Source organism: Aquarana catesbeiana, linkage group LG04 (assembly GCF_042186555.1).
Source record: "Aquarana catesbeiana isolate 2022-GZ linkage group LG04, ASM4218655v1, whole genome shotgun sequence".
Classification (NCBI taxonomy): domain Eukaryota; kingdom Metazoa; phylum Chordata; class Amphibia; order Anura; family Ranidae; genus Aquarana; species Aquarana catesbeiana.
In genome coordinates this window covers 243,029,745-243,056,829 of record NC_133327.1, presented here as the reverse complement: position 1 = coordinate 243,056,829, position 27,085 = coordinate 243,029,745, and the positions used below count along the sequence as shown (strand labels likewise).

The 27,085-nt window shown below is 43.2% G+C and overlaps 1 protein-coding gene across 5 annotated transcripts in view; it reads left to right on the top strand.

The window, feature by feature from the left end:
• DLG1 (discs large MAGUK scaffold protein 1) overlaps window positions 1–27,085 on the top strand; it is a gene marked incomplete in the record, with an annotated part of 511,316 nt that overhangs the window by 262,594 nt on the left and 221,637 nt on the right. For 3 of the 5 annotated variants that reach the window (XM_073626325.1, XM_073626326.1, XM_073626328.1), the window contains 3 exon segments: window positions 6,696–6,794; window positions 13,778–13,831; window positions 20,020–20,070. In XM_073626325.1, the coding sequence (XP_073482426.1) occupies window positions 6,696–6,794; window positions 13,778–13,831; window positions 20,020–20,070 (204 nt within the window). 5 annotated transcript variants of the gene reach the window in all.

Genomic DNA, 27,085 nt, shown 5'->3' with positions numbered 1-27,085 from the left:
GAACACCATGACTATTGCTAGCGGGTAAATCTGCTGGCAGTCGCATGCTAGAAATCCAACATGCTGGTTGTACCTAAGTAAATCAGTCTGCCCGTGGATGGATTGAATTTTGGCCAGTCCCTGCTGAACCGGCTGAGATTCGAACCATCTATGGCCAGCTTAACCACTTGACGACCGCCTCACGCTGATGTACGTCAGCAGAATGGCACGGGCAGGCAAAATCACGTACCTGGTACGTGATTGCCTTCCCGCGGGCGGGAGGTCCCCCCCCCCACCCGCCGTTGGTCTGGCAGCGATCAGAGATGAGGGGGAGGCCATCCGATTGTGGCCCCCCCTCGCGATCGCTCCCAGCCAATGAGGATCTTCCCCTGCCTCTGTGTAGTACACAGAGGCAGAGGATGTGATGTCCTCTCTCCTCGGCTCGGCAGTTTCCGTTCCGGCGCCGAGGCGAGAAGACATCTGAGTGAGTACACAAACACACACACACACAGTAGAACATGCCAGGCATATTTTATTCCCCGAAACCACCCCCCCCCCCCCCCCCGTCACACTGACACCAAGCAGTTTTTTTTTCTGATTACTGCATGGTGTCAGTTTGTGACAGTTAGAAAGTGGTAGGGCAGTTAATGTTAGCCCCCTTTAGGTCTAGGGTACCCCCCTAATAAAGTTTTAACCCCTTGATCACCCCCCGTCACCAGTGTCGCTAAGCGATCATTTTTCTGATCGCTGTATTAGTGTCGCTGGTGACGCTAGTTAGGGACGTAAATATTTAGGTTCACCGTCAGCGACAGGGACCCCCATATACTACCTAATAAAGGTTTTAACCCCTTGATTGCCCCCTAGTTAACCCTTTCACCACTGATCACCGTATAACCGTTACGGGTGGCGCTGGTTAATTCGTTTATTTTTTTATAGTGTCAGGGCACCCGCCGTTTATTACCTAATAAAGGTTTAGCCCCCTGATCGCCCGGCGGTGATATGCGTTGCCCCAGGCAGCGTCAGATTAGCGCCAGTACCGCTAACACCCACGCACGCAGCATACGCCTCCCTTAGTGGTATAGTATCTGAACGCATCAATAGCTGATCCGATCAGATCTGTACTAGCGTCCCCAGCAGTTTAGGGTTCCCAAAAACGCAGTGTTAGCGGGATCAGCCCAGATACCTGCTAGCACCTGCGTTTTGCCCCTCCGCCCACCCAAGTGCAGTATCGATCGATCACTGTCACTTACAAAACACTAAACGCATAACTGCAGCGTTCGCAGAATCAGGCCTGATCCCTGCGATCGCTAACAGTTTTTTTGGTAGCATTTTGGTGAACTGGTAAGCACCAGCCCCAAGCAGCGTCAGGTTAGCGCCAGTAGCGCTAACACCCACGCACGCACCGTACACCTCCCTTAGTGGTATAATATCTGAACGGATCAATATCTGATCCGATCAGATCTATACTAGCGTCCCCAGCAGTTTAGGGTTCCCAAAAACGCAGTGTTAGCGGGATCAGCCCAGATACCTGCTAGCACCTGCGTTTTGCCCCTCCGCCCGTCCCAGCCCAGCCCACCCAAGTGCAGTATCGATCGATCACTGTCACAAAACGCTAAACGCATAACTGCAACGTTCGCAGAGTCAGGCCTGATCCCTGCGATCGCTAACAGTTTTTTTGGTAGCGTTTTGGTGAACTGGCAAGCACCAGCGGCCTAGTACACCCCGGTCGTAGTCAAACCAGCACTGCAGTAACACGTGGTGACGTGGCGAGTCCCATAAGTGCAGTTCAAGCTGGTGAGGTGGCAAGCACAAGTAGTGTCCCACTGCCACCAAGAAGAAGACAAACAGGCCCGTCGTGCCCATAATGCCCTTCCTGCTGCATTCGCCAATCCTAATTGGGAACCCACCACTTCTGCAGCGCCCGTACTTCCCCCATTCACATCCCCAACCAAATGCAGTCGGCTGCATGAGAGGTATTTTCTTTATGTCCTCCCGAGTACCCCCACCCAACGAACCCCCCAAAAAAGATGTGTCTGCAGCAAGTGCGGATATAGGCGTGACACCCGCTATTATTGTCCCTCCTGTCCTGACAATCCTGATCTTTGCATTGGTGAATGTTTTGAACGCTACCATGCACTAGTTGAGTGTTAGCCGTAGGGTACAGCATTGCACAGACTAGGCACACTTTCACAGGGTCTCCCAAGATGCCATCGCATTTTGAGAGACCCGAATCTGGAATCGGTTACTGTTATAAAAGTTACAGTTACAAAAACAGTGTAAAAAAAAAACACAAAAAAATATATAAAATAAAAAAAAATAGTTGTCGTTTTATTGTTCTCTCTCTCTCTCTATTCTCTCTCTATTGTTCTGCTCTTTTTTACTGTATTCTATTCTGCAATGTTTTATTGTTATTATGTTTTATCATTTTTGCTTTTCAGGTATGCAATTTTTTATACTTTACTGTTTGCTGTGCTTTATTGTTAACCATTTTTTTGTCTTCAGGTACGCCATTCACGACTTTGAATGGTTATACCAGAATGATGCCTGCAGGTTTAGGTATCATCTTGGTATCATTCTTTTCAGCCAGCGGTCGGCTTTCATGTAAAAGCGATCCTAGCGGCTAATTAGCCTCTAGACTGCTTTTACAAGCAGTGGGAGGGAATGCCCCCCCACCGTCTTCCGTGTTTTTCTCTGGCTCTCCTGTCTCAACAGGGAACCTGAGAATGCAGCCGGTGATTCAGCCAGCTGACCATAGAGCTGATCAGAGACCAGAGTGGCTCCAAACATCTCTATGGCCTAAGAAACCGGAAGCTACGAGCATTTCGTGACTTAGATTTTGCCGGATGTAAACAGCGCCATTGGGAAATTGGGAAAGCATTTTATCACACCGATCTTGGTGTGGTCAGATGCTTTGAGGGCAGAGGAGAAATCCAGGGTCTAATAGACCCCAATTTTTTCCAAAAAAAGAGTACCTGTCACTACCTATTGCTATCATAGGGGATATTTACATTCCCTGAGATAACAATAAAAATGATTTAAAAAAAAAAAAATGAAAGGAACAGTTTAAAAATAAGATAAAAAAGCAAAAAAAAAAGCACCCCTGTCCCCCCCTGCTCTCGCGCTAAGGCGAACGCAAGCGTCGGTCTGGCGTCAAATGTAAACAGCAATTGCACCATGCATGTGAGGTATCACCGCGAAGGTCAGATCGAGGGCAGTAAGTTTAGCAGTAGACCTCCTCTGTAAATCTAAAGTGGTAACCTGTAAAGGCTTTTAAAGGCTTTTAAAAATGTATTTATTTTGTTGCCACTGCACGTTTGTGCGCAATTTTAAAGCATGTCATGTTTGGTATCCATGTACGCTGCCTAAGATCATCTTTTTTATTTCATCAAACATTTGGGCAATATAGTGTGTTTTATTGCATTAAAATTTAAAAAAGTGTGTTTTTTTTCCCCAAAAAATGCATTTGAAAAATCGCTGCGCAAATACTGTGTGAAAAAAAAAAAAATGAAACACCCACCATTTTAATCTGTAGGGCATTTGCTTTAAAAAAATATATAATGTTTGGGGGTTCAAAGTAATTTTCTTGCAAAAAAAAAATTATTTTTTCATGTAAACAAAAAGTGTCAGAAGGGGCTTTGTCTTCAAGTGGTTAGAAGAGTGGGTAATGTGTGACATAAGCTTCTAAATGTTGTGCATAAAATGCCAGGACAGTTCAAACCCCCCCCCCTCAAATGACCCCATTTTGGAAAGTAGACACCCCAAGCTATTTGCTGAGAGGCATGTCGAGTCCATGGAATATTTTATATTGTGACACAAGTTGCGGGAAAGAGACAAATTTTTTTTTTTTTCTTTGCACAAAGTTGTCACTAAATGATATATTGCTCAAACATGCCATGGGAATATGTGAAATTACACCCCAAAATGCATTCTGTTGCTTCTCCTGAGTACAGGGATACCACATGTGTGGGACTTTTTGGGAACCTAGCCGCGTACGGGACCCCAAAAACCAAGCACCGCCTTCAGGCTTTCTAAGTGCGTAAATTTTTGATTTCACTCTTCACTGCCTGTCACAGTTTCGGAGGCCATGGAATGCCCAGGTGGCACACCCCCCCCCAATTACCCCATTTTGGAAAGTAGACACCCCAAGCTATTTGCTGAGAGGTATATTGAGTATTTTGCAGACCCCACTTTTTGTCACAAAGTTTTGAAAATTGAAAAAAGAAAAAAAAAATTTTTTTTCTTGTCTTTCTTCATTTTCAAAAACAAATGAGAGCTGCAAAATACTCACCATGCCTAGGCTCCCAAAAAGTCCCACAAATGTGGTATCCCCATACTCGGGAGAAGCAGCTAAACGTATTTTGGGGTGCAATTCCACATATGCCCATGGCCTGTGTGAGCAATATATCATTTAGTGACAACTTTTTGTAAATTTTTTTTTTTGTCATTATTCCATTACTTGGGACAAAAAAAATAATATTCAATGGGCTCAACATGCCTCTCAGCAATTTCCTTGGGGTATCTACTTTCCAAAATGGGGTCATTTGGGGGGTTTTGTACTGTCCTGCCATTTTAGCACCTCAAGAACTGACATAGGCAGTCATAAACTAAAAGCTGTGTAAATTCCAGAAAATGTACCCTAGTTTTTAGACGCTATAACTTTTGCGCAAACCAATAAATATACGCTTATTGACATTTTTTTTACTAAAGACATGTGGCCGAATACATTTTGGCCTAAATGTATGACTAAAATTGAGTTTATTGGATTTTTTTTTTATAACAAAAAGTAGAAAATATCATTTTTTCCGTTTTATAGCGCAAAAAATAAAAACGGCAGAGGTGATCAAATACCATCAAAAGAAAGCTCTAATTGTGGGAAGAAAAGGACGCAAATTTCATTTGGGTACAGCATTGCATGACCGCGCAATTAGCAGCTAAAGCGACGCAGTGCCAAATTGGAAAAAGTCCTCTGGTCCTTATGCAGCATAATGGTCCGGGGCTGAAGTGGTTAAGTGAGGGGAAAGCAGTGACTGATTCTAATGCCTGTCTTTTCACCTTCCATTTGCGTGTTTGGGATTTCTTAAAGCGTTTGTTACCCCAGCATTTCATATCCCTAAAATGTGCCTGCTGTGCCATGTACTTGTATAAAAAAGTATCCTGTTTTTTGTATTGCTTCCTTTGTGTGAAATTCCTGGTGTTTCTTCCAGTCCCTCTGCTTTCCAATTAACTGACCATTGTAAGCACACTGTGGTCAGTTCTATATCTGTGCTGGGAACTCAGCCTGCTCTCCAATGATCAGACTTGTCCTGACACACCGCCCCCTGCACAGCCTTTCACTGAAAAGATCAGTGGACTGCTGTTTCTCCTCTCCCCATCTCTTATTCAGCTGAGAACAGCGGGAATGTGATCACTTAGGCCCCTTTCACACTGGAGCGGTTTTCAGGCGGTATTGCGCTAAAAATACCGCCTGAAAACCGCCCCTAAACAGCCTCCGCTGTTTGTTCAGTGTGAAAGCCCGAGGGCTTTCACACTGAAGCGGTGCGCTCGCAGGACGGTAAAAAAAGTCCTGCGAGCCACTTCTTTGGAGCGGGGAAGGAGCGGTGTTTTCACCGCTCCTAAACCGCTCCTGCCCATTGAAATCAATGGGACAGCGCGGCTATACCGCGGTAATACCGCGGCTATAGCCGCGCTGTATGAGCGGATTTAACCCTTTTTCGGCCGCCAGCGGTGGTTAAAACCGAACCGCTAGTGGCTGAATACCGCTGCAAGAACGACGGTACAGCAGCGCTATAAATAGCGCTGTTGTACCGCCGATGCCCCCACCCCCCCATTTGAATGGGGCCTTAAAGAGAAAAAGATGCATTTATAATGTGGTGGGTTTTTTTTTTTTATATCCATACACAAATGTTTTGCTTTTCATTTCAATTTTAAACTGAATGGGTTGTTTTGCAAACTGAGTATTTACAGTCACCTTTTAAGGCTACTTTTACAGTCACCTTTTAAGGCTACTTTCACACTCAGACCGCCTGAGCGCTAGTAGTAAAGCGCCGCTAGTTCTAGCGCCATGCGGGCGGGAACAGGGCGCTTTTAACCCCAAAGAAGGGGTTAACAAGGGCTTAAAAAGCGTCGCTGCCAAAGCGCTTTGTAGGCGCTGCCCATTGATTTCAATGGCAGGGGTAGTTTAGGAGCGGTATATATACCACTCCCGCACAACCCCAAAGATGCTGCTTGCAGCACTTTTCCATCCTTCAAGCACACTGCCCCAGTGTGAAAGCACTTTTCAGGTGCTAAAAGGGGTATAATGGATTTTTAGTTTAGGTAGAGTTGGGTGGGGTTGAGTCATTGAGAAACAAAGATAAGCTTAGAAATTGAGAACTTACCACTGAAGCTGAAATTGCTATATAGCAGTTGGGATACTAATAAAGGCAAGTGAAGAAAGGGAAATGATTTTACAACTTCGCAAAAACCATTATAATTACCTGAAAGCCATTTTCACCCTTGTTAATGTATTATCCACATGACACCGTACCTAATTGCAAAATGTTTCATGTGTAATGTTTGTTCCTGTGATAAATCAGTCTTCTCTTGTTATGCATCATTGTAGTAAATATTATTCATTGTCACATTAATGAAAAGTTGGGGGTTACAGATTTTGTGTCTTGGCTGCTATCCTAATCATGCCTTTACTTTTTGTTTTGAATGTATTTTTTTTCTTTTAGTCTACAGATGCTGGTGCTCCTTGTCCTCCCATTGTCCCTGTGATCCCTGTTATTCCAGTCCCTACTGAGAGCAATGTCATTCCATCCTCCACTCCACAGGTCTTTTTCCCCATTTTGTTTTGTGTGTGTGTTTTCCTGATTTTGTATAAGCTGTTTTGTGTTATTTTTTGCATTACATTGTTTTCCACTAATATTTCATCGCCTCTTTTGACGTTTATGGTAAATCTGGGCTCATGCACCTCAATATTTTTCATAAAAAAAACCTAAAAGTTTACCAAGTCTAATTTATTATGTAAATGGTTGTGTGTGTGTGATGTGCATTTACATACAGATACTTGCATGCATTGATTTTATTACCTCATCTAAAGTAATTCTAGAATGCTTTTGTACAGTTCAGTGTGTTTTAATATAAACCTATATAAAAAGAATACCGGTACCATTTCATGCACCTGTCACAGGGGTCATCCTTTGGAAACAGGCTGCATGTAGCATGGCAGTAATGCAGCATCTGAATTAGTGAGCTGGTTGGCTGGAGGCAGAGCCTGTGAGTCTTGTGCTACAGACCAACGCCTAACACTGAACCTTCATACCTCCAACCCAATATTCAGTGTTTTAAAATGCCATAATAAGGCCTGGTACATACCTATGCAGTTTGCGTTTGATCCGTTTTCTGCAGTGCTTTTTGGGATGCGTTTGGAAACACAAATTGCCGCAAAAATGCACTAAATGCTTTTCTGCAGCTTCTCTGTTGAAGTCCATTTAGTTCCTTTCCTAAAGCTAGCCATCCCCACTCCACAGAAGTCGATTAAGTTACTTTTGTTGGAGAAACAAATTGAACATTTCAGATGATCAGCTTGCTGCAGCCAATCAACTACAGCCACTAATTGGTGTATTCTGACAGAGGCTTGTGTGGCTGTCAGAATACAATGTCCCGACTGGAGTCGGGGGATGGGATTCGTCCATACAGCTTGTTTGTGTGGATTGCGGAATCTTTTTGTATTTTTTTTTTTTCGTTCAGACCGCTGGCAAGAGATGGGGTTTCAAGGGTCTAGAACTGTGGTCTCCAAACTGCAGCCCATGGACTGGCTGTGGCCCTTTGCTTGCCTTTATCTGGCCCTCAAGGCACCATTCCATCCATGCACATCGGTGATGGGGCTCTATTTCTCTCCTAAATACCATCACTAGAACACCATTTCTCCTGCTGATGTCAACAATGGGGTAATAGTCTTCCCACTAAAACCAATAATGGGGCACTATTCCTGCAATTAATACAAAGATGGGCCACTATTCCTCCCACTAACACCACGGATAAGCCACTAGTCCTGCCACTGATTATTATTTTACAGGATTTAAATAGTGCCAACAGTTTGCACAATGCTTAATACCAATGATGAGACACCATGCTTCCCATTAACACCAAAGGTGGGGCACTATTCCTCCCACTAAAACCAATGAGGAGGCACCATTTACTTCCACTGATACCAAGGCATTTTCGATTTCCACTGAACCCTCTAAAGCCCCGAAGGACAGTTAACTGGCCCTTTGTTTAGAAAGTTTGAAGACCCCTGGTCTAGAAACTAGAATTGGTTTCTTTGCCTTTTCCCCGATTGTTTTCCAACCTGTCTGTGTCTCTGCGTGGAGTAGTAACCTCCGTGCAGCTGTTGCAGATTTTTTGGAGCATGGTGTTATTACTCTCATTCCTATGGCAGAAAAGTTTCAGGTGTTTCACTCCAGCCCTTTCACAGATCCTAATCAAAATGGGGTAGCCACCCCATTGGGCCTTTTAATGTGTCCATTTGGACCTAAACCTTTTGCATGTTATCAACCAGGTCTGTCATAGCTTTCCTTCAGCAGGAAGACTTTCTGGTTTCTGTGGATATCAAAGAAGCTTATTTGTATGTCCCAGCTCATCCACGTTGCCATCATATTGGTCATAAACCAATGGTGGTTAATAGGGTCCATCTCTATCTTTTTAGGAGTATGACCTTAATTTTTCCTAACCTCTTTGAGGAAGATATGGAGAAAGGTGTGTTGGACAGATACTCAGGTGACATTCTCAGTCTAAATTGGGTCATCCTTTTATTGCTAGCCTTGGGTCCCAAATTCCCCCCAAGTCTATCCAGAAGCCCCCACAATGAAGGTACACCCTTCACTCTTTGGATTGGGGAGACATCTGTGCGTTCTTGTGCCAGTCTGGATAGAGACGTTCTGGACCTCTGCGTCCAAGCTTTCATTTCAAGGGGGCTACAAAATTGTTTCTAGCCCTGCCCCCTCCATGATTTCTACCTTCAGTTTTCCAGCTTCATCTCAAGCATTGACAGATTGTGGACCTCCTAAGTCTACTTCAAACAGAGTGGTAGTTCCAGTTCCTGTAGAGGAGGGGCTCAAAGGGTTTTACTCAAACCTGTTCACTGTCCTAAGACCAAGTGGAGATATTCGCCCCATTTTGGACCTAAAATCCTAAAAGCGTTATCTGTCATTGCTTCTCTCAAGTTAGGGGAATTTTTGGCTGCAAAGGGTAGGAGGGATTAGTTTTTACAGCTTACTCTAAGTTTTAAAGCCTTTTGGGTTTTTTTGGCATAAAGCAACTGGATGCCACCTAGTCTTCTATTAACATGTTTAAGTTTTACCAGGTGGGTGTTCAAACCCCATTGGATGCCAGTTTTAAACTTGAAGGGGAACTGAAGTCCAAATATAAATAAAAAAAAAACTGCGACCAGGCAGACTTTTTATTGCAGAAGAGACATGCAATAAAGTACACTTACCTGCCTGTTCGCAACCCTCTGCAGCATGTACACTAAATTAGTTTACATTCCGGCACACTGCCAGTGTGCCAGATGACTGTACTCCCACACCAGCCAATTGCAGCGGGCGAACATTTGCCCCTGGAAGAACCCTGGGAGAAGATGTTGGTGAAGCCCCTCATGAGTGCCAGACTGTTGGAGCTAAGGTAAGTAATCGTGCCTTTAGTTCCGTTTTTAAGATGCTTCAGGCAACTCTTGGTGTTGCAGGAAGCCCCCAATTTCATAGCATTTATTTATTTCTTTTATGTGGTCCTGTTAGTGTTGCGAATGCACACCCCTCAGTTGGACTACTTTTGTACATCCCAATAGTGTCTAAATCGTGTGTCCCTTTTAAGACCCAAAACCAAAAATATAAAATATTGCAGCTTATCAATCATTAACTGTGGTGGCTACATTCAATTTCTTTTTTTTTTTTTTTTTTTTTTTTTTAGGCTTTTTTCCCCTTTTTTTCATCTGGTCAGTAACACAACTCCTGTATTAGAGTGGCACAGGAGCACCTTTGGACAGCAGCATTGTTAATCGGGGGGGGGGGGAGGGGGTGTTGGCTGTACTAGCAAAATTAGATACACTAACAAATTGAAGCCAAACTCCAGCTCACACTTTATAAGCAATTCCAGCAACAGATTTTCTTTCCTTTTGGGATAAAGGTTTTACATAAGGCCTCAGGCATACTAAGCTTAAACTCCACTTTTACAGGCATGTATGGATCAAAATGCGTTTGCAAAGCACAGCTATAGGCCTGTTGTTTTTTATGCAGCTTTTCTCCTGCCAGGAGAAAAAGTGTCCAGAGAAGCTGGGCAAACGCCCAGTGTGCATGAGACCTAAAATCTGATCATTGCAAGCTCCCCTCTCAGTAGTAAATGGTTGTATTCTCCCTCTAACTGCTACAAAAGCAAGCAAGCTTGTTCTTTTGAAGAACTGGCCAGATCACCAGGTGAGACTAAAGGAAAGAGAGCCAATAAAGAAAATGAATGCAGCTGTCACATCTAAGAATTGTAACCTGCAATATAATGCTTGCTGTTGGGTTTCATGCCGTAATTTTGTCCATAAAATCTGTTTCTTGGAGTTCATTAAGGGACACATGTCCTACACCTTTGTATTCATGATCTAGTATTGCTTTTCAACAAACTTGTTGGAGGGGTTATACCAGGCTGGTCACGGTTTTATTTTTGGGGGGGGGTTTCTAAAACCTCGTGTAGGGAGTCCATTCTCTGAATCATGTGTCCATTAAAGAACTCCAAGAACTAGATTTTATAATGAGTATTAAATCTTATTTGGGTAGATTACCAAAAAATCCAGCAAATCTAGGAACTTATTGAACATGAGGTACATATTAGGGATGCACTGAAATTTGGCCGCCGAAACATATCGACCGAAAATGGCCTTTTCGGCAATTTGCCGAAAGAGAAATCTTGCTGATAATTGAGCCGAAAATGGGACGAGGCCCCGCCCATTACGGGGATATCCTGGCGCGGCGCGCCGCAGTCCTCTCCTCTCTTCTGCTCCTCCCCTCCAATATCACACTGAGTGTCAGCTCTGTGCACCGTGTCCTGTCCTCCCTCCCTCCCCACCACACATTCCTAGTTCCTGCCCTCTCTCCAGAGGTTACATGTTACCATGACGTCAGCTCTCACCCCAGTCACATGGCCGCGGTTCTTTCTATCCCCTCTAGCGGGTCACCCAGTGCCGGGTGTCATCAGGCAGCATGCTGTCCCTGCGACGCCTCCTCTACAGCCTGTCCCGGCAGGTCCGGGGGCATCCGGGCATCGCTCTGTCAGTACAGGCTGGGCTCTTGCCGGTGACGCTTTCAATGTGATGCAACAGAGGAGGCTGGATGTTTTTGGGAAGAGGACGGTGAGAGGCGGCCTGGGGGGTGTGAGCTGTGCCTAGTGCTGACCTGTGACCCCACATCTCCCAACGCTGACCTGTGACCCCACATCTCCCAACGCTGACCTGTGACCCCACATCTCCCAACGCTGACCTGTGACCCCACATCTCCCAACGCTGACCTGTGACCCCACATCTCCCAACGCTGACCTGTGACCCCACATCTCCCAACGCTGACCTGTGACCCCACATCTCCCAACGCTGACCTGTGACCCCACATCTCCCAACGCTGACCTGTGACCCCACATCTCCCAACGCTGACCTGTGACCCCACATCTCCCAACGCTGACCTATGACCCCCAACCCTCGTCTCCTGATGCTGACCTATGACCCCCCTGTTCTGACCCCACGCCTCTGGACCCTCATGTCCTCCTCCTCTGACCCTTGTCTCCCGACCCTGACCCTTGTCTCCCGACCCTGACCCTCATTTCTCAGCACTGACCCTCATCCCCAAATCTCCCAGCACCGACTCTTCTCTTGACCCATGTCTTCGACGTCTGACCTGTCCCTCTCATCTGACCCTTGTCTCCTGACCCTGACCCTCATTTCCCAGCACTGACCTACATTCCCACTTCTCTCTGCACTGACCTGTGTCTACTAGCTCTAACCCACTTTGCCATATCTTGTGGCATTAACTTGATTTTGCACTGACTCGTGTCTCTTGGCACTGAACCACAACCCCATGTCCCCCTGGGCTCACATCCTTACCTGTACCATGTCCCCAGTCTCTGACCTTCTCCTGTAATGTGTCTGCAGTCTCTGATCTTCTCCTGTAGTATGTCTGCAGTCTCTGACCATCTCCTGTACCATGTTCCCAGTCTCTGACCATCGCCTGTACCATGTTCCCAGTCTCTGACCATCTCCTGTACCATGTCCCCAGTCTCTGACCATCTCCTGTACCATGTCCCCAGTCTCTGACCATCTCCTGTACCGTGTCCACAGTCTCTGACCATCTCCTGTACCGTGTCCGCAGTCTCTGACCATCTCCTGTACCGTGTCCGCAGTCTCTGACCATCTCCTGTACCGTGTCCCCAGTCTCTGACCATCTCCTGTACCATGTCCCCAGTCTCTGACCATCTCCTGTATAAAAATATTTTTTTTAAAACAGTCACTTTCGGTATCAGAACGGTTTCTTTTTTGGCCTAGTGTATTTTTCATTTTCGGTATCGGTTTCAGCACCAAAAAAACCTATTTGGTGCATCCCTAGTACATATGCAACGGCATCCTCAGCCTGATACAATTCCTATTCCTATTAAAGGGGTTCTATAAATGCAGATACTGGTAACATTCCATTCATGTGATTACTTCATCATTCTGAGGCAAATATTGTTAATGCCGATCAGGTCAGCCCCCACAGCAGGAATAAAATATGATGCCAGCTTAAGTAAAGTCTTCCTTTTTAATTATACCTACAGGTAAGCCTATAATAAGGAGATATTTACTATATACGCTGCCGCCGACATCATTGGCGCATGCTCTCTGAATGAACGGCCACCTGTGCCATTTCTTCAGGGCCCTGTGCTGTGCCCGCCGGCTCCCGTGCACGGGAGTGACATCGCGGCTCTGGCCAGTCACAGCGCCAAAGCCCACAAACCCAGAAGAAACACCAGGGAAGATGTCAGCCATCTCAGCGATGTGTGGGCACCGCTGCAGAGCTTTGTTTATAAGGTAAGTATTTCACAATGAGCTAGTATGCGATGCATACTAGCTCATTATGCCTTTGTCTTAGTTTTTTTTTTTTTTTTTTTTTAAAAACAGGTTTACAACCTCTTTAAAACATGATCTAGCCTTGTGGCTTTAATTTTTTTTGTGCACTTTGTAACTTTCTCAATCAACAGCCAACAGTGTGATTATTCCTCTGACATTTAAAGCCAAACTAAAGGCAAAACTTTTTTTTCTTTCTTTTTTTTTCATTTTTGGATAGAGTAGCGGAGTGTTATAACAGCTGTCAGTTTTTATTTGGCATCTGTGTCCCATTGGGGAGATTTACTTTCACTTCCTGTCCCATAGTCCAAACAGAGTGAGAGGAAATCCCTGAAAATTAAGGGTATCCACAGGTCACCAGAACTAATGTCCACATTGTAAGATTTCCCCTCTAGTACTTTTCCGGGGACAACCCAAAATGTGGGATTAACTAAAAAAAAGTTTTGCGTTTTAGTGATACTTCAAGCATGCTTCTCATCTGCACCTATAAGCTTTTGTGTGAATACAGAATCAGAATACAGTTGTGCTTTTGCTGAAGGAGACTCTTGTGAATCTTGAAGCTTTGTGCTATTGTGTGACTCCCTAACTCAACATTACTTTACTTGTTGTAGTGCTGACAAGATAATGATTTTGTTACCTTCTGTAAGAATGTTTTTTAATGTTAACATGTTTGTGCTTTCTTTTAAGGCAAATCCTCCTCCAGTGATTGTAAACACAGATAGCCTGGACACTCCTCCATATGTAAGTGTAGTCATGTAAATCTGTTTTATATGCTTCTAACCATTACCAATAATGTGTAGAGTTTGGGAACTGTTTGTGTAGGGAATGAAGGAAATAGGGTGGATTCCAGAAACATTTTACAAAAATATTTTGTAACTTTTCCTGACTTTTAAAAACAAACTTCTATGCTCTTGATATCCTTTTGTTGAATTTTGTGTGATCTGCAAGCAGAGAAAAGGGTCTGTAAAAGTGATATGAAAATAGTGACTTCATCAATTTTTTTTGTATTGTGTGGAGATGGATTAGAACCCCTGTCAGTTTTTATTGCTGTCTGTGCCCCAGTTAGGGAAATTCATCCTCTCTATTTGTCCTGTTTACTATTATCATTGAAAGTGAAAGTAAAAGAAAATCCCAAATTTTGTGTCGTCCGTAGAAAAGTAATAGAAGGGAATTCTTCCAATGGGGACACTAGTTCTGGTGACCTGGGGGTGCCTTAATTTGCAGGGATTTCCTCTCCCTTCCTGTTTGGCTATGGGACAGGAAGTGAAGGGGAAATCTCTGCAATGGGACACAGATGGGCGGAAAAAAAAAAACACGTCAGGGGGTTTATAACCCTTCCTTACTCTAGTCAAAATGAAAAGTTTGATCATATACATTATTGTTGCCAGTTGGACAACATTTTAATGGCGAATGAGTGGCTTATTCTGCAAATATTATAAATTCTAGTAGCCAGCGCAGTTTCCCTGAACTAAACACTATAGCAGATATCTGGTTATCCTGTTTTGCGATGCTTCATATTCCGTAGAATAGCATGTGACTTATGAACAGTTTGTGTGTGCCAAAGTACAGCAGAATGAGGCAAATCGTTTACAAACAAAGCTAATAATGAGCCAAACCAGAAGAGCAAAATAATTAGCTGGTGACTGTTGCTTTGCTAATGGCATTCCAGCTCTTTCCTATCTGTTTATTTCTTCATAAACAAAAGCTCTGCATTAAATTTTCAGTATTTGTGAAGTTTAATATCTCTTGGATCTTTTCCCAGTGGTTTCATTAGAAATTGGTATTCAGTATCGCATCTCATTCTCCCAACGGTTGGTTGGACAGAATTGTCTGAGCATTAACAACTATTTCTATGTTGTGTCCTAGTAACGTGTGTTTTCCTGAGTACACAGTAAAATGTTGCTTCTTTTTGAAAGTTTTTTTAAAACTGGTAATTATTTAGCAAGCCATTTGTTAATTAAAAGCAATTTAAAGAGCAACCTTTCTGCCAGTTCTTTAAAGACTAAGCTTTCAAACACACAAGTGACTGTTTTAAAAGGCAAAAAAAACCTTTGGGAGCCCATTTTAAACTTTTCCAGACCATCATAGAACTAGGGGTGCACCGAATGGGTTTTTTGGTACAGAAACCGATACCGAAAAGGAAAAATACACTAGGCTGAAAACTGATACCGAAAATGACTGTTTTAAAAAAATATTTTTATATATTTTAAATAAAACGTATACATTTTTATTTAACACAATAGTATTAGCAAAATTTCCATGTGGTGCACCTCTAGCAGATATGATGCCTAGAGATGGTCAGAGACTGTGGACATGGTACAGGAGATGGTCAGAGACTGAGGATGTGGTAAAGGAGATGGTCAGAGACTGGGGACATGGTACAGGAGATGGTCAGAGACTGGGGACATGGTACAGGAGATGGACAGAGACTGGGGACATGGTACGGGAGATGGTCAGAGACTGGGGACATGGTACGGGAGATGGTCAGAGACTGGGGACATGGTACGGGAGATGGTCAGAGACTGGGAACATGGTACGGGAGATGGTCAGAGACTGGGGACATGGTACGGGAGATGGTCAGAGACTGGGGACATGGTACGGGAGATGGTCAGAGACTGGGGACATGGTACGGGAGATGGTCAGAGACTGGGGACATGGTACGGGAGATGGTCAGAGACTGGGGACATGGTACGGGAGATGGTCAGAGACTGGGGACATGGTACGGGAGATGGTCAGAGACTGGGGACATGGTACGGGAGATGGTCAGAGACTGGGGACATGGTACGGGAGATGGTCAGAGACTGGGGACATGGTACGGGAGATGGTCAGAGACTGGGGACATGGTACGGGAGATGAGGAGAGAATCAGAGCGGTGATCTCCGTGTGTCATGGAGCTGCATTTGAATTGCCCGGGTCGCAGTAACTATGTCCTGCCTCCTGTAATCATGTCACACTGATTCAATGTTCCACCATTGGATCAGTGTGCCGTCTGTCACAGGAGACGGGACATTGTTACTGCGGTCTGTGTAGTTAAGCTCCGTGACACACGGGGAGGAGGAGGAGAAGAGAGGAGAGGACTGCGCTGCGCCAGAAGGACACCCCCGTAATGGGTGGCACCAGGGACGGGGCCCGCCCCATTTTCGGCCCCATTTTCGGCCCCATTTTCGGCCCCATTTTCGGCCCCATTTTCGGCGCCATTATCGGCGTGATTTCTCTTTCGGAAAAGTGCCGAAAATGCCATTTTCGGCTGCCGAAATTTCGGTGCATCCCTACATAGAACCCTTTAGCTATGTATACAGAAACACATTGCTAGGCTTAGCTCTTATTGTCTCAAATATATGGGTCACGCTTCTTTTTATGTAGCTATTTGGTATGTAGGCACTTAACAGTGAATATTTCAAGTACAGTGGGTTTAGAAAAGAACCACCCCCTTTAAAATCACATTTTGTTGCTTTTCAGCCTGAAATGAAGACAGGGACACTTTTTGTTTCATCCTGGTGTATTTGCTCATTGCAACTAATAACCTAATTATAAATAGTTGGAAAAAGGCTCTTCCCACTCTCCTAAAAATGACCTGTAAACTCAATCAGGTGTAGCAAATCACATTCTCAATGGCACACGCAGCTATTTGACTTTCAACTGTGATCAGCATGAAGAGAGCTTTCCAGGAGCATTTCAGTCCCTGGTAGTGATGAAGTCACGGCTGATCACAGGTGGTACCGCCCCACTTTGCACGGCGCATGATTATGAGCGTGCTGCGCATGCATGTCGGTGGCGGCGTGTTCCCAGGAACACTGCTCATCACCCACGCTGGTAAACAGCCATTGGCCGGTGGCTGTTTACCACGTGATCGACTGTGATCCTTTCACAGCCGATCACTAAATGTCAACAAACCGCGGTAACGAGATGTTACCGGGTTCTCCTCCTCACGCACCGATGACAACTTTGTGTAAAAAAAAAAAAAAAATGCGTTTTCATTTTTTTCCCCCACATTTTCCAAAAACTTCTGGAAAAAAATTGAACTGTTCAAAAGACTCATTATGCCACATAGATTATACGTTCGGGTGTTTGCTTTCCAAAATGGGGTCATTTTGTGGGCAATTCCATTGTCCTGGCGCTCAAGGGCCTTCAAAAGTGTAATATTTGGTTGAGAAATGAGATGTGTCATTTATGCTCGTAGAACGCTTGAAGGTGCTACTTCAATGTTGGTCCTTTGTATGTGGCCAGACTGTGTAAAAGTCTCACACGTGTAGTATCACCAAACTCGGGAAGAGTAGCAGAATGTATTTTGGGGTGTAATTTGTTGTATGCATATGTTTTGTGTGAGAAATAACCTGATATGACAATTTTGTAAAGATAATTAAAAAAAAAAAATCTTCATTTTGCAAAGAATTGTGGGGAAAAATGACAACTTAAAAAAACTCACCATGCTACTTAATACCTTGGAATGTCTACTTTCTAAAAAGGGGTTATTTGGGGGGGTATTTGTACTTTCCTGACTTGTTAGAACCGGTTCACACTGAGGCAGCGCGACTGCCCCAGGCAACCTGCACACGACAGCAGCGGCGACTTGCAAAACGACTTCTATATAGAAGTCAATGCAAGTCGCCCCCAAAGTCGTACAGGAACCTTTTTCTAAGTCGGAGCAACTTGCATTGCTCCTATTAGAATGGTTCCATTGTACAGAACGGGACGCGCCTTGTCAGGCAGCTAAGTCGCCTGACAAGTCGTCCCAGTGTGAACCGGCTCTCAGTGTCTCAAGAAATGAGATTCACCCGATGTACTGAAGGCCTGATCAGATGTGATCAATTTTCAGTGGTTGGCACCATAGTTTGTAGACTCTATAACTTTCACAAAGATCAAATAATATACACTAATTTGGGTTATGTAGCAGTATAAATTTTGGCCAAAATTTGTGAAGAAAAATTACTATTAGCAAAATTTTATGACCGAAACAACAAAAGGCATTTTTTTTTCACAAAATTTACGGTCTTTATAGTGATTAAATACCACCAAAAGAAAGCTCTATTTGTGTGAAAAAAAGGACGCACGTTTCATATGGGTACAGTGTTGCTTGACTGAGTAATTCTCACTCAAACTGTGAGAGCGGTCTGGGCAGGAAGGGGGTGTAAGTGCACTGTATTGAGGTGGTTAAAAAGACAAGTTTGTGAAAAAAAATGTGTTTTAATTAATTTTCAAAAAAAAAATGTGACAATAAACTTCCAACTTCAAAAAAGTCACCATGCCTCTTACTAAATACCTTGGACTGTCTACTTTCTAAAAAGGGTTTTCGGCCATCTCTCCTGCCGATATTTTTTGCCGATATTCTGTACATTTAAAAAAAAAAATTTTACAATGTCATTTTATCTTTTTTTTTTTTTTTTTTTTTTGATCATGGTTATTGCTGTTACAAGGAATGTAAACATCCCTTGTGACAGTAATAGGCAGTGACAGGTACTCTTTATGAAGGGAGCGGGGGTCTATAAGACCCCAAACCCCTCCTTTGCACTCCAAAGTATTCAAAACGTAAAGATCGGTGTTTTTGAATACTTTGTTTTTTAAAACTGGCGCCTTTACGTTGCCAGTAATCCGGGAAGTAATGTCATGAAATCACTTCCGGCTTACTAGAGCCGAGACCGGAACAAAGAATCGGCTTTGTTCGGGTCTTCGGCCAGCCGGCGGACGTGCCGGCTGGTTGCTCGGGCCTCCCGGTGGGACGGGATAGCCCAGGTGAGTGGCAGAAGGCGGCGGGGGGGATGTCCCCTCCCATTGCTTGTAATAACAGCCGAGCGGCTGCTGAGCCGCATCGGTTGTTTTTACAATAAAGCAAACTGTCCATGCTAAAGAATGATACCAGGGTAATGCAGCTGCATGCATTACCCCGGTAAAACCCCTTGAAGCAATATCGGTCTGTTTTCTGACCGATAACGATACTTCTAAAAAAAAAAGCCATTATGGCCCGCACCGATAATTGGTTGATCCCTAGTTTGTATACACGCTAATTTTCACACAGACTATATATTGATTTGGGTTACTTTTACCAATGAAATGTAGCATTTTGGCCTAAATTTATAAAGAAAGATTTGTTTGCCAATTTTTTTTTTTTTCTTTCTTTTTAAAGCCGTTTAGAAAGCAGAGGTTTATATCGTTACTATTTTAATGCTTTTTCTTTCCTGAGTATTTTTTAAATTTAAGAACCAAAACATTCAGGTCTTCAATAGAATGGTCTGTTTGTGAGAAATTATGTCCAAACAGGTGTGCAGCAATCCACTTAACATTTTGTTAAACCTTTGTGTATCGGTGCTGCTTGGACCATAGAAGAAGGGGGTAGACCCCAAAAGCTGTCATTAAAAAAAAAAAGTGACAAAAGGTATCCTAATCAGTACCTAACTGTATAGTTGCAAGTGCACTAATGCAGCTGCACTCACCTCAGGCTACTTTTAGAAGACAATAGAAATCTGAGTGTTCAGAGGCAGATTAGATGCTATGGACCTGATTATATATGTCAGTGCTTTTTTTACTTGGTGGACGTGTTTGTCTTGGGTCTTTTCTTACCTCACATAACAGCTGTTGCATTTTGTGCTGTCGGCAACCCAGCTGGTAAAAAAACCTAGCGCCCTGCTGTGTGCACACTGTCTCCCTAGATTTGAATGAGATATTGCACCTGCAGTTGGAGTATGGTCCATTCAAAACTATGAGATGTTAGTAAGTAACCAACCAACTGTGGGGATGGAGAGTGGAGGCCTATGGCAGAGGTTAGTGTACTGAGGGGACTGGGGGATATAAACATGCCCTTTTTAAGAATGGCTCACTTCCAGTGGACTTCTTTTCTCAAGTAAAACTGGTGTACTGTCTGCTTTAAGCTTCACTCAGGTGTATTTCTATTACTGACTGCATGCCATTTAACTTGCTTTTCATTTATTTTGTAGGTAAATGGAACAGATGTGGATTATGAATATGAAGAAATCACACTTGAAAGGGTAATGCATATTAAAAATAAAATCGGCTTTATCCAAAGCAAATTCTGGGTTGTACAGGGGTTGATTACCTGCTTTTAATGTGTTGTCTGCTGGCAAGACCAAGACCCTGTCAGAGAATTCTCCCACAACATTATTATTGGAATTTTAGCTGTATACAACCCCTGGCAAAAATGATGGAATCACCAGTTCCTGAGGATGTTCCTTCAGTTGTTTATTGTTGTAGAAAAAAAGCAGATCACAGACATGGCCAAAAACTAAAGGCATTTCAAATGGCAACTTTCTGGCTTTAAGAAACACTAAAAGAAATCAAGAAAAATAATTGTGGTGGCCAGTAACAGTTAGATTTATAGAACAAGCACAGGGAATACATTATGGAATCACTCAATTCTGAGGAAAAAATTATGGAATCACCCTGTAAATTTTCATTACAAACACTAACACCTGCATCAGATTAAATCTGCTTGTTAGTATGTAGATAAAAAGGAGTGATCACACCTTGGAGAGCTGTTGCAACAAGTGGACTGACATGAAGCATGGCTCCAACACCAGAGATGTCAATTGAAAAAAAGGAGAGGATTATCAAACTCCTTAAATAGGGTAAATCATCATGCAGTGTTGCACAAGATGTTGGTTGTTCAGTCGGCTGTGTCTAAAACATGGACCAAATACAAACAACATGGGAAGGTGGTTAAAAGCAAGCATACTGGTAGACCAAGGAAGACATCAAGACAGAAAACTTAAAGCAATATGCCTTGAAAACAGAAAATGTGCAACAAAACAAATGAGGAACAAATGGGAGGAAACTGGAGTCAACATCTGTGACCGAACTGTAAGAAACCGCCTAAAAGAAATGGGATTTACATACAGAAAAGCTAAAAGAAAGCCATCTCTAACACCTAAACACAAAAAAACAAGGTTACAATGGGTTAAGGAAAGGCAATCGTGGACTGTGGATGATTGGATGAAAGTCATATTCAGTGATGAATCTCGAATCTGCATTGGGCAAGGTGATGATGCTGGAACTTTTGTTTGGTGCCGTTCCAATGAGATTTATGCAGACGACTGAAGAAAACATGCAAATTTCCACAGTCAATTATGATATGAGGCTGCATGTCAGGTAAAGGCACTGGGGATATGGCTGTCATTAAATCTTCAATAAATGCACAGGTTTACATTGAAATTTTGGACACTTTTCTTATCCCATCTATTGAAAGTATGTTTGGGGATGATGAAATCATTTATCAAGATGATAATGCATCTTGCCATAGAGCAAAAACTGTGAAAAAAATCCTTGAAGAAAGACACATAAGGTCAATGTCATGGCCTGCAAACAGTCCGGATCTCAATCCAATTGAAAATCTGTGGTGGAAGTTAAAGAAAATGGTCCATGACAAGGCTCCAACCTGCAAAGATGATTTGGCAACAGCAATCAGAGAAGGCTGGAGCCAGATTGATGAAGAGTACTGTTTATCACTCATTAAGTCAATGCCTCAGAGACTGCAAGCAGTTAGCCAGAGGTGGTGCAACAAAGTACTAAACTCACAAATGGGGATGGTGCTGCACTAATCCCAAAAGATATATGTAATTAGAATAGGCAACGTGCTACGGTGCTCAAAGTGTAAGTGTATGTCAGACTGGCCCAAAAGCATTGGGCATAGGGTGTTTTGCCAGTGAATGCGGTAATATAAAGTGATAAGCAGTCAAAAAGAATAGATTAAATAAAACTGGTCTCGAAAAATTAACAATCAGTATATCCAAACTTGTGCATATAGGAAAAATGTAATAGCATCATCATAAACGATAAAAACATGCAATATCTGTCCAAACGTGTATATACAGGTATATGAATTCCACAAAAAATAGTCCAATCTACGACATATATAATATTAGAAAAACACAATGTTACACTGTACGTCCGGGGAGATCACTGAACGTAATTAATGATCCAAAAGTGTCCAGTGCAAACCAATTAGTGCTCAGACGATAAAACACATGCAGACATAAATATAATTCAAAAAAGTGACATGTGCAATGAATAAATAAGTCTTCAACAGTTCATCAATCCTTAAAGTGCCAATCGGTGTAAACAGCAAACTTTCTTCATAGACCAATCACTTGAATGGGTGGGAGTTGTGAAGTGTATAGACCAGAAAGGGTTACTGGGTCCTCTCCATGCAGCAATCCTACACTAGAAGGTAGTGGCCCCTTGCCTCATTACACTGAGGTTACAACATAAATGAAACACCGCTCATAACAGCTTCACTGGGGGTTGGTCCTGGGTCCTGGACAGGGTCTCTATATGCCTAAGATCCTCAGGGAGCAGGGCGGCCAGGGGAGGAAGGAGATGCCATATAGTGTAGTAATTTTATTAAAACCGGTATGCTTTGACAAAAGTACTCACACAGTGTATGACAGAAAGCGCATCAATCCAACGAGCGGCGAGCTCGTACGCTTCTGTCAGTGGAAGGTGTCGGTCCCGTCCCTATGCGTGGCGTCACGTGACTTCATCAGGGGATACTAGGGGGCACGCACAGTTGTCTTTAAATAGGCAAGTTTAAGTGGGTATGTGGCGGCCATTTTCTTGAAGTTCAATGGGAAAACGCCATAGCGGCCATTTTCCTAGGGTTGTATGGGGGCGGCCATTTTATTGGTTATCCAAATTCTGATGCAAACATCAGTGGGGCTACGAGCGGTGTCTGATAGATATCAGAAATGCTAACATGTTGAGAAAAGCTTCAGTTGGAAAATACATGTACAGCTAATAGGAGAGGGAAGACCTGGGTACATAGCCAGATCGTCCTAATGGCCATTTAAAACCTGACAGAGTAAGCTGATATTTTAGTGATAGCGGGCCAAAGAGAGCCCATAAGGTTTTAATATAAAAAGACAAATATGCCTGGATGGAATAGGACTTTCCACTGGTATCGGCGTAGGTGCATATAAATAAACAATATATAACAAAATTCTTCCTGGGGCATATCGTATACGCTCTAACACCATTAAACATATATACAAAATTATTATAAAATTATTATTTAAAACGCCCAGAGATCTAAAAAATGAAAAACATAATATTTCTACAGAAAATAACAGTAAAAAGAAATATATAATAATAATTATTTAAAAAAAGCCTGGAGAGGTCTGAAAATTACACATTAAAAAACATAATGTTTCTACAGAGCATGACCGTCAGTAGTATATATAGTGTGCAAAAGAGAGGAGGGGGGAGGGGGGGGTAGAAGGGTGGGTACTAAAAACCGGGGCTACTGACTGCAAATCCATATTGGGTCCCAATAGACAACGTGAATATATACGTGAAAGCTTCCCAAAAAGGGAAATGTTAAAATCATAAAGACATTAAGGATGGGAGACCAGTCATTGTGACCTACATGGAAGGTATAGGACGTACTTAAAGTCACTAAGGAAACAATTCAGATCAAATTCAATATTTAGGCCTCACAGTGCAAATGTATCTAGCATGAATATCCATCTGGATTCAAAAGTACTAGTGATTTTTTTCCTCAGAGCTGAGTGATTCCATAATTTATTCCCTGTGCTTGTTCTATAAATCTAACTGTTACTGGCCACCACAATTATTTTTCTTGATTTCTTTTAATGTTTCTTAAAGCCAGAAAGTCACCATTTGAAATGCCTTTAGTTTTTGGCCATGTCTGTGATCTGCTTTTTTTCTACAACAATAAACAACTGAAGGAACATGCTCAGGGACTGGTCATTCCATCATTTTTGCCAGGGGTTGTACATAAGGGGGCATTCAAAACCCCATGTATAGGAATGTTTTATAGATCCGATAAGGAAATAAAAGGACAAAATTAAAGTGGTTGAAAACCTCAAACATGAAATATGAACAAAGCATATTCCTCTATAATGTGTACTTGGCTCAGTCTAGAGCACCGAGTGTCATTTATGTTCCTCTGCTGTCTGCACTAGTCACTTCTGACAAGTTTTCCTGACACCAAGAAGTATAAAGATGACAGGGGAGGGAGCTCCATCAAACACCCTGTGATTTGACAGCCTCAGCTCTTGTCCTATGTGCTGTGTGAAGGGGTGGGTGTCCCTACCCTCCAGTCAGCTCTTGGCTCTCCTCACTGAGCTCTGTAGAGTGTAACTGGAAGCTCAGACAAGCTGTATAAATTCAGTACTTAGAGCAGATATAGAGGAGAGACGGTTGCAGATAAACAGGTACAGATTGTGTATTAGGAGGATTTGTTTAATCTGTGCATCACCTGAGACTAGTCTATTCACTGTGTACACGTAAGGGTTTACAACCACCTTAACTTCCTGAAGATTGGTACCAGTAAATGCTGCTGGCTGAGCATCCCTGTGTGCTCCCCTGGTCCGCTCTCACTCGTGGTTAGTGTTTGGCTGAAGCCATTTATTATCAATCAACTGTTTACTCCTTTTTGAAATCATAATGATAACAGAAACTACCCAAATGACCCTGATCAAAAGTTTACATACCCTGGTGATTTTTCCTGATAACATGCACACAAGTTGACACAAAGGGATTTGAATGGCTATTAAAGGTAACCATCCTCACCTGTGATCTGTTTGCTTGTGATTAGTGTGTGTGTATAAAGGTCAATGCGTTTCTGGACTCCTGACAGACCCTTGCATCTTTCATCCAGTGCTGCACTGACGTTTCTGGATTCTGAGTCATGGAGAAAGCAAAAGAATTGTCAAAGGATCTGCGGGAAAAGGTAGTTGAACTGTATAAAACAGGAAAGGGATATAAAAAGATATCTAAGAAATTGAGAATGCCAATCAGCGGTGTTCAAACTCTAATCAAGAAGTCGAAAATGAGGGGTTCTGTTGAAACCAAAGGCCAACTAAGACCAACTAAAATTTCATCCACAACTTTCAGCAAAGTCGTTTGGGATGCAAAGAAAAAACCCACAAATAACTTCAGTTGAAATACAGGACTCTGCAAACGTGGTGTGGCTGTTTCAAGATGCACAATAAGGAGGCAATTGAAGAAAGATGGGCTGCATGGTTGAGTCGCCAGAAGAAAGTCATTACTACGCAAATGCCACAAAGTATCCCGCTTACAATACGCCAAACAGCACAGAGGCGAGCCTTAAACCTTCTGGCACAAAGTCATTTGGAGTGATGAGACCAAAATTGTGCTTTTTGACCACAACCGCTACATTTGGAGAGGCGTCAACAAGGCCTATGATGAAGGGTACGGAGGTGGATCGCTGATGTTTTGGGGATGTGTGAGCTACAAAGGCACAGGAAATTTGGTCAAAATTGATGGCAAGATAAATGCAGTATGTTATCAAAAAATATCAGAGGAACATTTGCATTCATCAGCCAGGAAGCTGCACATGGGACGTACTTAGACATTCCAACATGACAATGATCCAAAACACAAGGCCAAGTCGACCTGTCATTGGCTACAGCAGAATAAAGTGAAGGTTCTGGAGTGGCCATCTCAGTCTCCTGACCTCAATATCATTGAGCCACTCTGGGGAAATCTCAAACGTGCAGTTCATGCAAGACAGCTCAAGAATTTACAGGAACTGGAGGCTTTTTGCCAAGAGGAATGGGCAGCTTTATCACCTGAGAAGATAAATAGCCTCATCCACAAATGCCACAAAAGACTTCAAGCCCTCATTAATGTTAAAGGGGGCAATACACGGTATTAAGAACTGGGGTATGTAAACTTTTGATCAGGGTCATTTGGGTAGTTGTCATTATGATTTAAAAAGAGTAAACACAGTTTGATATTAAATGGCTTCAGCCAAACACTAACCATAAATGAAAGAAAAGTTTTTGTGTTCCCATTCATATTCTCTGAAAAATGGCCAAAAAATCACAAATTCTGCCAGGGTATGTAAACTTATGAGCACAACTGTAGATCTTTACCTCTCAACCTCTCAAAGGTTGCTTACCCCTGTTCTAGACGTTCTATAAATGTGTTTTTTTTTTTTTGTTTTTTTTTGTTTTTTTTTTAGTGAATGCCCGTTAATCCTAAGTATAAAAAAATGTAAGCAGCACTCTAAAACTTAGCTCTTCTTTCTGTGTTTAACAATACAAAAAAAAACTATACGTTTCACTACTTCTGGCTTTCTCATAAAAATAGGGGGAACCAGTACTTGCTAGAATAGGGGGAGCCAGTACTTCCTAGTTTGTGAAGGAGGAAGTGATGTCACTACTGTTTCCCCCTTGGGAAAATGCACACCTTGAAGAAGCTTCCTTCTCAGCAAACACACATCTCATCTGTTCACAGTTCAATCACCCATCCTTTACATCTGCTCGCAGCCACATTCTAAGAGCCCTTTCACACTTGGGCGGGGGCGGCGTTGGCAGTAAAACGCCGCTATTATTAGCGGCGTTTTACCGTCGGTATGCGGCCGCTAGCGGGGCGGTTTTACCCCCCGCTAGCGGCCGAGAAAGGGTTAAATACCACCACAAAGCGCCTCTGTAGAGGCGCTTTGCCGGCGGTGTAGCCGCGCCGTCCCATTGATTTCAATGGGCAGGAGCGGTATACACACCGCTCCGAAGATGCTGCTGGCAGGACTTTTTTTACCGTCCTGCCAGCGCATCGCTCCAGTGTGAAAGCCCTGGGAGCTTTCACACTGGAATGAAAGTAGCGGCACTTTCGGGTCGGTTTGCAGGCGCTATTATTAGCGCAATAGCGCCTGCAAACCGCCCCAGTGTGAAAGGGCTCTAAGACTAAGCTATCTATCCCTGTAAAGAAGAAATCGTTATACTGTACATACCTTTTCTGAGCTGTCAGCGGCGGCTTCTGTGTGAGAGTGCGCAGAAGAAGCAGCTGACAACGAAAGCCCAATAGTAACTCTATGGGTGACGCCGCTTCCCAGGCATTTCACAGCTTGTGTCCGCTGTCTCCTGTACACAGCCTTCGCTGGAGACCGGACCGGATTGGCTTCAGAAAAGATATGTATAGCGATTTTTGCTTTAGAGGTTTAGATGGGTTAGTCTTAGAATGTGGCTGAGTAGATTTAGACCCCTTTCACACTGAGGCGTTTTT